This window comes from Rhipicephalus microplus, chromosome 5 (assembly GCF_043290135.1).
Source record: "Rhipicephalus microplus isolate Deutch F79 chromosome 5, USDA_Rmic, whole genome shotgun sequence".
NCBI classification, from domain to species: domain Eukaryota; kingdom Metazoa; phylum Arthropoda; class Arachnida; order Ixodida; family Ixodidae; genus Rhipicephalus; species Rhipicephalus microplus.
The window spans coordinates 29,258,671-29,275,256 of NC_134704.1; the positions used below are offsets into that span (position 1 = coordinate 29,258,671).

Sequence of the window (16,586 nt, forward strand, 5' to 3'; positions counted from 1 at the left end):
TAGTCGACCACTCTCGGCTCGCCTCTGTGCGCAGCCGTTGGGTGCCGTCTTTCTCATTGTCATTACACTGGAGCATGCAGGCTGTGCACAGACGGTGCTTCCAAGGCGGCTAGCACCGGCAGACGTGCATTCCTGATGAAGGTCCGGCGTATCTCTTCCCCAAGCATTGCATATTTCATGCGCCCGCTTGTCCCTAGCCAGAAAACTCGGGGTGTTCGTTTTTCTTGATGCCTCTTGGATAGATTCCATGTAGTTTTTTACATGCTGGAGAAACCTACTTAGCGCAGTCTGAACACCGTTCGAACCTCTATCCCTGAAAGGCCGAGATTTATCGACCTGTAATTCTTTATACTTAACCCCTTCACGCGTCATTGATTCGCTCTTCTTTCTCCTTCACTGTTCTCTCGAGGAACGCGCCCTGTCCTGGAGGTGTCGCCCCGCCATGGTAGTCTAGAGGCTAAGGTGGCTGCTAAGGTGGCTGCTAAGGTGGCTGCTAGGGAGGCTGCTAACCCGCAGGTCACGGGATTGAATCACGGCTGTGGTGGCTGCATTTCCGATGGAGGCGGAAATGTTGTAGGCCCGTGTACTCAGGTTTGGGTGCACGTTAAAGAACCCCAGGTGGTCGAAATTTTCGGAGCCCTCCACTACGGCGTCTCTCACAATCAAATGGTGGTTTTGGAACCTTAAACCCCACAAATCAACCAATCAATGTCTTGGAGGTGTACTTTCGCCGAATTTTTCTTTCCATTGCATGCGCTTGCTTCCGATTGATCGAATGGTACCTTTCACACACCGTAAATGCCGTGAGGACTCCCTAAAAGCGTGAAAAGTATACGGAAGTTCACGAAAGCTCACTTCATCACTTATGAGGTGCTTTCGCGTATGCTAATGGGACAGATGCACAAAGAACGTCGCCAATCGACTTACAATACTTCGAAGGTTGCACGCTATGTGATTACGAAAGGCAAATTGTGTTTCGTCCAGTTTATTCCTATTCCGTTCAAGTGATAATGGGGGTGTGTGCGTGTTGAGTCCAGGCGTTTTATATTGCCACATGAAGGAAGGGAGGAAGCAACAAAAAGGGAGAAGGCAGGGAGGGTAACCAGAAAGACATCCGGTTGGCTACCCTACATTGGGGGATTAGGGAAGGGGACAAAAAAGATGAGGAAGAGGGAAGAGAATGGAAAGAAAAAAGGAGAGACTGACATTGATTTCGCTGCAGCGTGTAGAACTCCACATGTCAGAGGCGTTCACACAAACCCGTCTTTCTCAAGAAACACAATAGGGCTTTCACTGCCTTATGGGCTGTCGAGGGATGTGGACGCTGCTGTAATAGCACATGCATAGAAAGAGGCCAATCATCCAGTCGCCGCATTGCGTTGGCAAGTATGAGGCAAATCGAGGACAGTGGCAGAGCAGGTGTTCGATATTTTCATCGGTGCCGGAAACATCACATGCCACACTGTCAGCCATTCTGATTAACGTGGTAGAAGCTTTCGTGAAAGCAACTCCCAGCCAAAGGCGATAGAGAAGCGAAGCTTCACGTCGATGTAGGCCTGGTGGAGGCCGGAGTTGTAGTGAAGGGTCAAGTTCGTGTAGTCTTGTACGTCGTATGCTTGGCGTGTTCCACTCAGTCAGTGTGAGACTGTGGGCCAGTTGACGAATCTGCCTCGCCGCGTCCGCTCTTGAAAGCGGAATCGGAACACTGTTCGCTTCTTGATGTGACTTGTGAGCAGCATGATCTGCAGAATCATTTCTGCTTATACCACAATGCTTAGGTAACCATTGAAACACAATGTCGTGGCCTTCTTGTACTAAGAGGTGGTGAAGTTTCACGGTTTGGTAGGTCAACTGGTCGTGCCATCCGCATCGTGAAAAGTTTTTACCAACTCGTGGTATTAAAACTATGCACTTTAAAGCGATGCAGTCATAACATTTTCAAGTTAACCACTCAGGAGCACGAATGTTCGCCGTCAAGTGCCGCGACCACCACTTATCCCAGGTGAAACTGGGCAGCCACGCAGTTCTTAAGTTTCCTTTCGAACACATGTCTACTCTACATATGGCTTGCACGGACGTCATGTAAACCGATGCATTGGAGCACCAGCGTAGAGTGAAGCGAAATTCGCCAGGCGGGTTCTTTCGTCATTCATGCAAAGAATCCAATAACGTTCCTGTCGGATCGTTATCACATCCAGACATGTTAATGGCAGCTTGTTCACGTTGCGTTCACGTCATTAAACTCACCACTTCGGAGCAGTACGCTCAGAAGCGGCGTCCATGTCGCTAGGAAAGCGACGTATTGGGCTAGTTGATTTGGCGTTATTAAAATACGGTGCTACAGTTACTGGGGTAAAAAGAAGTTCGGGAAGACACCGAAAAATCCTCCTTGGAGAGCACACGTTACGAAGTGGATACGACAAGCGCGCGACAAGCGCCCATGACATCACATGCAAAAGGGCTGACCACATGCACTCGTTGCAGCGCGTGTCTTTCCTGACGCGGCGCCGCGCCCTTTCCCCATGGAAAGAGAGGGTGCGTGACTACGCGATGCTGCGCGCCCTTTCTCTCCATAGGGAAATGGCGCGGCGTCGCGTCAATAAAGCCACACACTGAGGCGCTGCAACGGTTGCGTGTGGTTAGGCCTTTAGAGTACCGCAGCCAGCACGTCTAATGCCGACTCCCAGCGTGGTTACTGTGAGCCAGGTAACTTCGCACGGCCGGTCTCTAGCGCCCGTTCTCCTCGTTCCCGCTTTCACCGTAAATAAAGGATAAACGAGACCTTTCAGTCAGACGGAAACTCGATAGGCCAGGCGCGAACAAGAGTGAAGCTCAGCCATTACACGCCACATCAGCTCCAGCTGGGAGTCCAATATCGCGACGCCCGACAAGCAGGCAAGACGTCGTGGGATCGGTGGGCGTTGCGCTCCGCGAACGACGATCTGTCATCCATTGTAATCCGCACGCCGTGCTCACCCTAGGTCACGCAACAGACGGGGCCTGTTCTTCGATAGGCCACGGTATTCGCGATCGCGCGCTTGGCGGCCGCCTGGGAAAAAAGGGCGTGTACGTATTAAAAAAAAAAAAAAGGGGTGCCGATATAGGGGGTCGAGCTTATGGAAGCAGGTGAAATGACGGAGAACGAGAAGACGGAAAAAAAGGAGTAAAAGTGCGTGCGAGGAAGTGGGACGAACGTACAAGAAGCGACCGCAAATACGCGCGAGAACGGAAGGACGGCAAATATTGGGAGGCCAGGTGGGAATCGGAGAGGAGCAAGACGATCGGGAAAAGAAAGAAAGGCGATGGCGAGTACAATCTGAAGACGGGATTGTAAAATAGAATTGAGGAAGGAATACAAAACGGGATGAAAAAGTGAAGGGAATAAAGACTCAAACGAAGAAAAATTTGAAGTCAGTGGAGGGAAAGAAGGAGAAACAACGGCAAAGACGGGTCAAGTAAAGAAGGCGAACGACGAGGAACGAAATGGGTCGAGGAACGCGAAGAGGGAAGGAATGTCAGAACGAAGCAGAGGCGCGAGGAAGGAAAAAAGCGTGGTCGAAGAAGAGCGAACAGAGTAATGTGAGAAGGAAAGTGAGAAAGAGAGAGAGAGAGAAGGGTAAAAATGGGAGGAACGGAAGGGAGAAAGGCGTGCCGTGTGGCCTCCAAGTTGCGAAACGGACGCAATAACGTCGGCGGCGGCGGCGTGCTCGTCGTCCGTCTTCCGTCGCGGAGGCGCTATAGTAAGACCCCTCTCCACACGCCGGCATCGTTCGCGAGTCGGCGAAGGACAAGAAGAAGCCGGCGGCAGCGGCGCCAAGGGTGTGTTGTATTGGAAGCAGAACAGAAATAAATTGTTCCATGGGCTCTCACCTCCTCTCCCGATCGATGAGGAGAGGAGTTGGAGGAGCGGGAGCGCCGCGGGCGACAGCGACGGCGACGCTGCGAAACGCGAGCGAAGAGTAGCGAGGGTGCGCGCTTGAACTTCAGCCCCGTAGTCCTTCTCGTCGCTGTCAGCCGGTGGCGACAGCCACGAGACATGACGTGCGCGAACCGCAGCGCTGCAACTGCACGTCGGCGGCGCTTGCCTCGTTTTGTGCAGAGCGAAAGCTGCTCTGTTATACACGCTGGGTCAGGAAACGGAAAAGAAGCTCAAACCCCAAAGACGGCGGTGCCGCATTTGATCCTCGCTGAGCGAGAACCCTCCAGTCGTGGGTCTCTCCGTCACCCTTTATCGTGTAGTGTGTAAAACTTGGCGCGCCCTTTGATGTTAGGTCGAAAACGGAGCGTAAAGGACGGCAGCGAAATGGCAAAGTTCTTCGCCTGTATTGCGCACTCCAAAGCCCTGTGCTGCCTTCCGTTTGAGCTTCTTTTCCCCTTAAAGGAACAAGAAAGTAGGGAAAGAAGCCGAAAAAAAAAGGCTATTGAGTAATGATCTTACTGGCGTTCTGCAATGGCTTCACGAGATACTGTTAGGACATGAGATGAAGCACACTCAATAATGAGGAATGGAATGAAGACTTTGATCAAGTAGCAGCTTCTAAAAAAAGTGTCATTCATTTTTTACATTCTATAGCCCAGAAGCGCTATTTGCGGTCACCTTTAGGATGAAGAATCTGAACGCTAGAATATTGGAGCTTCCGTGTGACCTAACTCCTTCTAGTGTCTAGTGTCAATACCACAGGCGTTCCTTCGTAATATTTTGTGCCTACTGGGCTTCGATGAAATTAGACTCAGCTGCCGCAATCGCGTTTCTTAAGGCTGCTCATGCATGAATAAGGCCGGCTGGCGGGTGCTGTGAGGCCCGTACCGATTTCAACGACTGTATTGTTACAGGTGGCAGAGTGATTTCGAGCTCATGACCATGCAATGAGTAGTAGGATTCGCGGTCAGACGAGTGGTTAAGTAAGGCCAGTTGCTTATAGATTGCAAAGCAAAAGAAAAACTTTTGTGCACCACAAGAGACTCGACCAGATGATCACTCTGGTGTCCTACTACAATCATATCCGCGCAGGTTTTATTGCAAGAACGATCTGTGTTTCCTGTGGTTTCCTTTTGTGTCCACGCCTGTAGGCGGCGCATGTACTCCGAGCTGCGCACGTTTCTTCTGTCGTCTTTCACGCCCAGCCCCATATGGTGTTGTTTATCAACTACAGGCAGCTGCTGGTGAGAGTCACATTCATAAAAAAATGGTCCGTGACGCACAGCTACATGCCGTTCCTCAAAGTTATTAACTCCTTACGTTTCTTCGCATGATAGTTAACTTAGTTGTGACCAATGCGATGCAAAAGAAAAAATATCTGTTCCTGAGTGGTAAAATAACTTGGCTTTATGCGCCCATGTTAATAATGGCAAATTGCGGGGTTTTACGTTCCAAAACCCAAATATTACTGAGAGGCACGCCGTATAAGAGAGGGCTCTGGAAACATCGACCGCCTGCAGTTCGTTAATTTGCACCCAAATACAAGCACTCGGATCATTTTATCTCCATTGTAGTGCGGCCACCGTGGCCTGGATTCAATCCCATGATCGTTAGACCAGCAGCCACAGTTAATGCGATACCATGGTGGTCGGTGCGGATGTTATCAACCCACTATTCCACTATGCGATGCAAGCGTTTTTTTTTGGCTGTTATGGTAATTGAATATGGGGTCTTTGTGACGTCACAGAAAAGCGCGGCATCGGGCGTGGTGCACTGTCCTGGATTGTGCTGAAAGTCGACGAACGCGAATGCCGGCAAAGGCGTCCCCGCACCCGCACAGCCGGCCGGAAGTACTCTTTCGTATTGTATTTTTTTAGGGGCGAAGCTCCTTAGGGCGTGGGCTGTGCGTCCCCTGTAGCCTGTATGTAGCCACCTCTAGTTTAGTTCTTGCAGTGTTCACTAGATGGCGGTATCGTCTCCTGTATGTAGCCACCTCTCATTTAGTTCTTGCAGTGTTCACTAGATGGCGGTTCTTGTAGCTGATGATGAAAAGATGCAAGATGTTATAAACTAGACGACGGTACTTGTAGTTGATGATGAAAAGATGCGAGATGTTATAAAATAGGAATGATGTCGCATATGGCGCGTGTCATTGGTGGAAGGCAATCGTTCAATTTAGTGTGGCGACGTCCGCTAGGGAGAGCGTTCTAATAAAATCGAGTGGGCAAAATGTACGGAGGATTCATGGTTTATCAAGTTTACCTCCAGAGCTTCGCCCACTCATCATCATTCACTTCGTGGATATGGCGGCATTTTTTTTTACTCATCTCGCAGCCTCGAAAGCTGTGAAAGAGGCCACGCGTCAGTGTAATCGAGATTGGTTGTGGCGTAGCGCACCACTGATATTTGTCTCTCGGGGTAAACAGTTGCAGATAAACGGCAAAGGACGCTCTTGAGTTAAATAGGTGGTGGTGGTGGTTAGAAGATGAGAAAAAGCACCTAATTTCTGCAGCCCGATCGGGAGCACGGCGCAGTGCCTGTTAAATAGTTTGCAGAGTAGCACTTCACTTTTTCTGCGTGTTCGTAATCTGGAAACATATGGGTCCCGAGAATAGGGAACCACCCCGTCTGGTGCAAGCACACATCATCGAATATTCGAGCTGAATAAAGTCGATTGATTTGATTGATATGTGGAGTTTAACGTCCCAAAACCACCATACAATCATGAGAGACGCCAATAAAGTTGATTCTCTCTTTCTCTCTTGACTAGGGCGAGTCGGTACATACTGGGGAAGAATGCAGTGCAACTTGGACGAAGACAGTAGACACGCAGAACGCAGACGAGCATCGTATGTGTTCTATATTTCTCCCATCTTCCTGTAAGTTGCGCTGCATTCGTCTGGGATTCAATCCCGTGACTTTCGGGACCAGCAATCCAGCACCACAACCACAATACCCTAATGTTTACAAAAAACAAAAAACACCAAAAGAAATGAAATGTGAAAACACTTTGATTGATTTGTGGGGTTTAACGTCCCAAAACCACCATTTGATTATGAGAGACGCCGTAGTGGAGGGCTCCGGAAGTTTCGACCACCTGGGGTTCTTTAACGTGCACCCAAATCTGAGTACACGGGCCTACAACATTTCCGCCTCCATCAGAAATGCAGCCGCCGCAGCCGGGAATCGAACCCGCGACCTGCGGGTCAGCAGCCGAGTACCTTAGCCACTAGACCACCACGGCGGGGCAGCGTGAAAACACTTTCCGACTGCTATCCGTGTTTGTTTCTAGCGTATTGTGGTTCGCACAGCTATACGTGAGCGAAAAAAAAAACAACAAAACAGCCAGCAATAAAGCAAACCGGTACAGTCGAGATTGCGGCTTTTATACCATGGAAACCTGTATCAACGACTCCCACAAGAAGTGGACACGACGGCGAACATGCAGTTGCTGCTGCATGGCAACAAAGGCGACGCAGGAACGAAGAACAGCAGTGATAATTTTCCCGCAGCTGTGTGATGGCAGTGTCGTTGCGAAAAGAATGGTTCCCGGGGTGGCATCAGCAAGCAGCACAGCGGTAATTTATGTGTCTGGCGGCGCTCTAGCCATTCCTTTCTGAGGTTGTGGCATTTTACTTCCAAATAACCCCGACGCCTTCTATTGCCCTCCTGTTCGGGGGGGCTCAAATGTCGCAACTGCCTTAGAGGATGCGTCAATATATATATATATATATATATATATATATATATATATATATATATATATATATATATATATATATATATATATATATATATATATATATATCACTTTGTTTGTATTTACATCTCTAAAGAGGTACTTCATTTTGACACGTGGGAGTGCGTCCACCCTTCCAAACATGACGCAGTAGATTCTGCCCTAACTTCCAGCGCATTAAGGTGAAGAGCCTTTGATGGTTCATACTCGCGGCGTTCGACCATCCGTACGTCCGTGTCCTCGCACACTCTCTCGGCAATCACGTGATAGCACAGCGGCGCTAGAGGCAACGCTCCTTCGTCACACGTCTCGCTGCAGCAGTCGAGTTAGCGGATGGCTCCCAAGTGGCCCGGCGATGATTCTACGGCAAGAGGTTCGGAGAAGCGCGCACGCACGCACGCACGCACGCACACGCACACACGCACGCACACACACACACACACACAAAAAAAAAAGACATGAAATAGTCTCGAATTGCCACAGCTACACTGCACCACAAGGTTTGCAAGGTACCCACTACGCCATAAATCACCATAACTTTTGTGCAGTAGGAAGGAATTCGCTAAGCCATCCTTCGTCGTACTTGGGAGGATCGTGGTACCCGCCACACACTCGCAAGAAATTCTGTGCAATTTTTTTATGCTGGGGCTGACGATGATGAAGAATGGTGGCTGGAGCATTAGTAAGGGGGTTGGAGCATTCGACGAACCAGTCGGTACGCAATGCGCATTGTTGGACACCCGATTGTTCCTTGGCTGTTCTGAAGCACTTTATTACTCTTATTAACACCATTTCATTCCCGACATCAAGCCTGCCTAGGGTTTCAAGCACCAGCGTGCCTCAGTAGCAGAACACTAGGCTGGCACCTGGAGAACCCGGGTTCTAATTTCATCGTGACCTTGGGGATTTTTATTCAGTTACTTAGTGGAGAAGCTCCTTAAGCCGTGGGTCGTTTTCTCCTCCGTATGTATGTATGTAGTCACCTCCATAGTTTATGACTTGCTCACTAAATGACGATGTGTGTATCTGTCATTGGAAATAATATAACTAGATGGCGTTAGTGGTTTTCAGAGCATATCCACCAAGTGAATGATGATGAGTGGGGCGAAGTCTCTGTCCGTGCGTCCAACCGTCGTCTGTCCAATCGGCCGTCCGTCCGCCCGTTCTTGTGTTAGTCCGTCCGTCCATCCGTCTGTCTGCGAGTCCGTTTGTCTGTCTGTCCGTACATGCTTCCATTCATCCGTTGTTCGTGCGTCCATTTCCGTGAGCCTGTCTGTCCGTCCTCCTATCCTTCTGTCTGTCCATCCGTGCATCCATCCGCCTGTCCGTCCGTCCGTGCTTCCGCTTGTCCTACCATCCATCCGTCCATCCGTCTGTCCGTCCGTGCTTCCGTCATCCGTCCATACATGCGTCCGTCCGTCCATTTGTCCGTCAGGACGCACGTACTGATGGAAACACGGATGGACGCTTCACCCCACTCATCATAATTTTGACTCCGTGGATAAGCTGTGATATTTGTGTGGTTTCCGTGATAGTGGTTAGGGACACCGACGCGACCCTTGTTGTGGTCTCATAACGACTTTCACTGTAAAATTGACGATCATCCAGTCTCTTCAAGACACACTAGAGTGGCGATCTTGTTCGGGACTTCTGTGCAGGATAGCAAACCGGATGCTACAATTCTTGTTGACATCCCTGCCTTTCTCTTAATTTATTTTCTCTCTCTCTTGTTCAAAATAGGCACACTGGCACGAGACGAGGTCAAGAGTTTCTACACAGTTGCAGGTGTCACACTTGGATGAGTCAGCCGAAACAATGCGGTACCTGAATGGGTTGGTAAATAACTTAATGCGATAACTGAATGAGGCTACCTAACTGTACGGATGGTGCATGATTAAGACGGCTGGCGCATGCTTAAGACGGGGACAAATAGCACTGGACACAGGATGGTGTAAAAACGATGGACAAAGAGCCACGGTCACGTGAGATCAGCGAAGCTTGTCACATTCACGCACATGGAAATGCCTGCATCACTGTGCTATCGATTGCCCTGCGTATAACTGCAGAACGAATTACCTGTTAACAACGTCGTAAACGTGGTTGTCTGTGTTAGCCAAAGCATGTGACGTGGCGACTTGGCGCCTATCTCTGCGCAGATACTAGATTTTTTGTTGGTCTTCCGCACAACGCGCAAAGCTTCTTTATATAGTGCATATCCCGGCAATGAACCAGCGGTTGTTAGCTCAGCACCGTCGTTTGTCGTTCTGTTACCATCACGTGTATAGCACTGTTTGTTCCCGTCTTCGGCGGTAACCACAATTTAACAATTAATAAGGCGTTCACGCTCAATGTTTCCTGAGAATGTGGTTCAGTGCGCTGTCAGGCAACAGCAATTTTCCATCGTCCTTTTATTCTCGCCCATTCATGCTTTCGGGCGCGCTTAGACCGTGCGGCAGCGTTGCGAAGGGGCGCCTCATATTTGAAACATATGGAGGCGGAAATGTTGTAGGCACGCGTGTGCTCAGATTTGGGTGCACGTTAAAGAACCCCAGGTGGTCGAAGTTTCCGGAGCCCAACACTGCGGCGTCTCTCACAATCATGTGGTGGTTTTGGCACGTTGAACCCCACATATCAATCAAATCATATTTGAAACAGGCATTCACATTAGTTGCGTTCCTGTGAGTACGTGTGCTTCGATTTTTGAGAATCGATTAGATTGCTCAGCCGCACGACCTCACTCACCATTAAACGATAAAAACACGCCTTTTATTGACTTTCTTAACATCAACATGCTAATAAAAATGTTCATACCTCGAGTCCACCACTGTGCATCTGATCTTGCTATGCCTTTCTTCCATCCTTTCCCTCTCTATGAATGAATTTTTTTTATTCCACTCCTGCAGGACAGCCAGCCACACATCCACGTTGTTTAATTTCTTTTTTCCTTGGCTTGTTTCTTTTTCTTGCCAACCTGTCTCATGGTATAAGCTCCTCTTGTGTTGTTATTTCATTGCAGTGCCCACTAACGACCGCACTGATCATTTCGGTTAACTCCCGCTGTTGACAGACCTGACTGAAAGAGGCGAGCTTCTGATTTTCACGCAGTTCTCGGGGAAACAAATAAACAAACACTAGGTAGTGACTGTATAACACCTGATGAGGTCTGCGTTTTGGCGCGTTTTTTTTCCTTTGACAATCTCTTCTTACAAGCTCCGTAAGCTACTGGCTGGAGGCTCGTTTCACCAACCCATCCGTTCAGTTAGGTAAGGTTAGCTTCGAAGAGGGATCACCTGACGACGCTCGGCAGATCAGCCCTGTTTGCGCACTGGTTTATTTCGTCGTGGTCGGATACATTGGGTCTTGGCGTTTCTTCTTCAGTTTTTGTTTGTGCGTGTGTGCTATCGAATCGAGATCGGATCAGTTCTTGGTTTCTGGTTAACGCTAGAATTCGCGAGTAAGCAAAAAAAAAAAGATATGCGCGTCAGAAAGGTAGCCGAAAAGAAATACAGATAGAGAAATGGCTCGGCGGAAGTGGATTACCATGTACGTTATATGCCCTGGAGAATACCGTCCCGAAAAAAAAGTTACGCACAAAAGTGGAGCGGAACTGCGCGCAATAGCGCTGTATCTAACGGAATCTTGTTCGTTACAGTATCCGTGAGAGCAGAGTCGCCTCAGTGCGAGTACTACCGTCGCTAATATTTCCTATCTATGACTGTAGGAGACGTATGTTTTATCACCAAGCTTACACGAAGAATACACGATTGAAAACAAAAAAAAATGAAGTGGGGGAAATGAAGTGAGCCCGTGAATAAGTGCACTATTTTGCCGAACAGCTGAAAAGGCTCTGTATATACTTGCCTCCATTTTGATAGCCAGGAAGCCGATGAGCCTTCAGTTCGGGAAAATTGGAATACGCCGTATTACCAGTAATCAAAAGGTTTTCTCGTACATTTCTTAGAGATGTATGTGAAAACTTTTTGGTGCTAGCTGCACACGTTCCGAAACTACGTTATTGCTCATTTATAGGAGGGAACGTACATGTATTAGCTTTGCAGTTCTGCAGAAGTACGTTGCACGTTTAGTTTTTGGCAGGGCTTTACAAACACCCACTACTGAATAGGATAGCAGTACTTGTATGAAGTCAAGTAGTACCAAGTTGTTCTTGAAGGAAAGGAAAAAGAATCCAATTTCTGTCTGCCTTGTAGGCGACACAGCTAAGCTTCTCGTAGGGGGTGGGTATAAAAAAGAATAGTAAAAAGCGAAGTACATGGAAGACGGAGCACTCGTCACACATGAGTGAAGAAAGAGGAGATAAGAAATGGGAAAGATGAACGACGCGGTCGAGGGAGTCCTCGGACAAGGGGGGGGGGGGGGTGATTCTTAAATGAAAAGAAGAGAGAAGTGAGCCCCGTAACTGTCTCTCAGGGGGAGGACCCCCTCAACAGTAGCTCACGAGGGATGGGGGTTAGGAGGAATTAAAAGGATAGGATTAAAAGGTATAGAGAGATGGGGAAGGAGAGAGCGTGGCGCAGGAACAGCGACACCCAGAAGTAAGGAGAAGATAGGAAAGATGGAGACGGTCGCAGAAGTCCGAGGACGGGGCACCACTGGGCGAGAGCTCTTGTCGGCGTCAGGAGATGGCATAGGGCAATACAGTCGGCCAGATCTGCACTGTCATCGGAGATCGCGGGGGTACAACCGGTCGGCACGAAATCTAGCGAGCGAGTGTTGCGGACGGGGAACCACTCGGTGAGAGCAACACGACGTCAGGTATTCGCTGACGGCGGCCCGATCGGCGAGAGCTACGCTAGCGTCGGAGATCGCGGACGACACAACCGCTCAGCACGGAATCCAGCAAGGGATTCAAGTGGATGCTTCGTTCATAGTGACCTGTAGATGTGCGTGCGTTGAGAGATTGAAAAGGATGCGACGCTTGTTTGTGAAGAAAGTGACACAGAAAGTGACACACTTTTTGTGGGAGCGCCCTCCTGTGTAACTGTGACTGTAAGTAGCCGTGTAGAGGTAGTAAAGTGAAACAAGAATTGAGGAAAAAACGAATAAACACTTAATAACTAGAGAGAGAGAGAGAGAGAGAGAGAAAGAAAGAGAGAAAGAGAGAGAGAGAGGATATAGTGAATGATGGAAGGAATAAATTAAAAAGAATACTGGTGGCACAGCGCTATTGCAGATATCGATGTCACTCCCAACCACGACAACCAAATTCGGATATAGGAACGATACGAAAAAACGCTACAGTACTTAGACATAGTTACACGTTCAATAACCCTGAGTAGTAAAATTTTACCCAAAACTCTATACTATGGAGTTTCCCATGTTTACAGCGTTTTTTAACGTTAAACTACAGGAATAAATAGAAGTTTTGAGAGAAAGAAAAAAATAAATTGAGAGAAAGGCAGGGAGGTCAAACGAAATTGCAGCATCCGGTTTGCTACCCTGAACAAAAGTGAGGGTGAATTGTAAAAGAAAGATGAGAAAGAGAGTGAAGAAGAAGTAGACACACGAAAAAAAAAGAGAAAAAGAGTGGAGGTGCTATAGCCTATTCAATAGACCACTACCAAGCAAAAATTTAATACGACCTTGACTGACTTTCTGTGAGAAGACAGATCGTGTCGGCATTCGAGCATCGACTATTCTGATAAAGGTTTGACGTCAAGGCGGGCTAACGCAGCAGCTAGCGGCAGTCTGTGCGCCTTGTAGCGAGGGCAGTGACACAGAAGGTACTCTATCGTTTCCTCGCTTCCACGATGTTCGCAAACGGCATTGTCTTCTATGCGGCACAGCGGCACACTATCCGATAGGATATGTCATCCGGGCCAGGCGACGGGGACATATTACACAGGACGAATGCTAGTATCCCGTGAGTAAGGAATACTGCTCAATGCCATGTGCATGCCTGTACACGTTATCTGGTCCAGAATCATAGCGCAGAAATTTGCTGCCACCCCGATTTCTCGTCGGCGATGAAAGAGTGCGAGGACCTGGAACGGAAAACGCTGTTCCGGAACAGAACGTATAGGCCTCGCACGGTTCTCCATATTTGAGACAATGGTTTATGAGGACCTAACAACGCACAACATTTAATCCATCGTTGGGTCTCTAATTTATCGATGCACCGTTGTATCTTTTTTTGGGTGCGCCGAGCTGTTCGTAGACTGTCTATGGAATTGGTGCGTCGGTATCTTCTTTTGGCACGACGGCATATCGCACGAACTCCAGGTTGAATTTCAAACTTGTGTTGAAACATTTCCACGGAGAAAACAAACTCGGCCAATATATTGGCCATTGTGGTGATCGGTATCGATAGATGATTTTGAAAAAGTACCTGCGCAGATCCAGTTTCATGGTGCTGTATAGCGACTCATACCCCACACCTTCCACCAAACATGTTACGGGGAAGAAACCATATATATATATATACGCAGCGTACATTTGATATAGCAAAAGCGTACAACGCTTTCGCAATCTAAGCGTATCCCGCTCAGTACCTCGTCGTCGTCCTTCTATGCCATCTTCACTGCCCGTTACATCGCTTTCCTATACCTGACGTCAAATTGCTTTCAGATAATACGTATATATAGGATATGGGAAATGCCTTCTTTGAAATGGCAACACTCGCTGACATTTTGTTCCCCCCTCCCCGCTTCCAAATTTTCACTCTGCCGGTTCATTGCAGGACTACATTTTGTGACTGCGATCCACTTATGTGAGTTTGAGACCTCTGTGGTAGATACACGCAGCCTCATGGAACCGTATATATACTGCGCCGTCTAAGGGCCGTTTCACGCGCTTCCCGCACAGCCGCAACACACGTGCCGGCACACCTGCCGCACCCAAGCAGAGGGTGAAAGATCGTCGCCGATTGGCTTATTTGTCTCCCGCTTGCTTGCGGCAGGGGTCCCGGCACGTGCGTTGCGGTTGTGCGGGAAGCGCGTGGAACGGCCCCGAAGGAGTTCACCAACTCGCCAAGAGCCTTGGACTGGAACACAGTTATGCCGACGGCGTGGCGTACTCACAGGCGTCTACGAACTGGTATGTGCCGTGGAAGACGTCGGCGGTGTCGTTCTCGTAGTCGGTGTAGAAGCCGATGACGAGCGTGCGGTGCATGGAAATGCGCCGCCGGGGAAACACGCGCCCACAGTAGCGACCCCCGAACGGCGTGCTGATCAGGTCGCTGCTCGGGTCGGCCAGCTCCGTGTACAGGTCCACGTATTCGCGGCTGCAACTGCGAGGAAAGAGCGCACTCCATGTCACTTACGCAAGGCGACGCTACACGAGTCGTCTCAGCACGAATTCTGAAACAGAGAGAGATAGAGAACTTGAGAAGGAGAGAACTTTAGCTCACGATGCTATGAAGAACGAAAGTTGTTTTTTTTTGCGAATTTTGAATTATCACGTTTATGAATATTTAAAAGACCCTTGAAATATTTTTGCAGATCACTGTAATTCATTATGGGGAGTCATAGGACCCAAGGAAAGTTCGCGAGTTCCTTTGAAGAGAGAGTCATTATATACTGGCAAGTTAGGGCAAACAAAAAGAGTAACATATACTTTTTTCGCTGTTAGATATACCCTGTACTTTGGACGAAAGAAGAGCATCTGAGATGAAAAGGGTATATGAAAGCGCGCGCCATAAAGTCGTTGTGACAACAATGTCAGTGTCTGACAAACGCAAAAGACAACAAACAAACAAACAAACAAACAAACAAACAAACAAACAAACAAACAAACAAACAAACAAACAAAGCCACCCGCATTTTCTCACGGGAGGAACTCGAGTAATCCATCGCAGAGAGGGGGGGGGGGTATGGCGTGAATGTTTCGTAATTGGGTATGGTTTGGGAATGCTTGTTATTTCGTCCTTAGTATTCTTACCCATTGAGTGAAGGAGAAGTGTTGCCTTCAACGAGTGGTGGGGCGCTGATGCTGGCTTATGCCCCACTACTGGTCGAAACTACTGTTGCTTCTATCGCGTCTACTCGAGTCGAACAAAGCGTTAAGTCAAGCGAAAGCTAAGACGCCATTGAGTCGTTGACTGAATTCCGAACGCGCGCTCCGCCGCTTACATACACACCGCCCGCGTTCGAGGAAGATGGGTTCGGGGAAGAGGTCCGCACAACCACGGCGCATGCTCGGCTTGCTGTACGCCCGGTGGTGTCTTATTCTTTAATGGCTGCTGGAGATACAGATTTGCGGGTGTCTATCTGGGCCCATAGAGTTTCCTAAAATGAACTAGAGGGAACTCTGTCGCTACGATCCTCCAGCGACCACGGGAATGATGGGTAGTACACACATTTGCCTAGTCTTCGTACTTGCGGGCGTCGAATCGTACTTGCGGCTTTGTTAATTGCTGTGTTTCGGTTTTGTTTTGAAAGAAAGATTCAACCCTTTTGAGGTTCGTGACCCGATTTGGAAAGGTAAGTTTAAAAGAATAAGGTGGTAAAGCGCAACCGCTGAACATTTGATGATTTTTGTTTCGTGAGGAAACAGCTCCAAGCCACAAGAACACACACGGAGCCAAAAAGCAGGCCAGAAGTACGAAGATTAGACAAATGTATGTACTACCCATCAGTCTCATGCACGCTGAAGCGCCGAGCGTTGCAGCTCCCATAGACACTAGCGCCAGAGCTCCCTCTAGCGTATATTAGGAAACTCTATGCCTGAGCCGGCACGAGACGCGAGCATGCGCAGTGGGAGCGTGGACGGCGCTGCCGACGCCGACGTGCGACGTCGTGCAACCAAGGAAAGCTTCGCATTTAAAACACTATCCAATCTACAATCACGGCGTTTGGTTTGGTTGGTTTCTCTTTCTTTCCCTCATTCGATTGCTCTGACGTATGAGAGACCCCACAGTGGCAGGCTTCGGATACTTGCGACCACTTGGAACTTTTTAACGTGCACTGAAAT

General features: G+C 48.7%; 1 protein-coding gene across 3 annotated transcripts in view; it reads right to left on the reverse strand.

Annotated features, from left to right (window-relative positions):
* Positions 1 to 16,586, reverse strand: part of LOC119174807 (cubilin) — a 277,061-nt gene that overhangs the window by 43,001 nt on the left and 217,474 nt on the right. For all 3 annotated transcript variants that reach the window (XM_075895087.1, XM_075895088.1, XM_075895089.1), the window contains one exon: positions 14,696 to 14,904. In XM_075895087.1, coding sequence (XP_075751202.1) covers positions 14,696 to 14,904 — 209 coding nt within the window. The remainder of the gene's footprint in view (positions 1 to 14,695; positions 14,905 to 16,586) is intronic.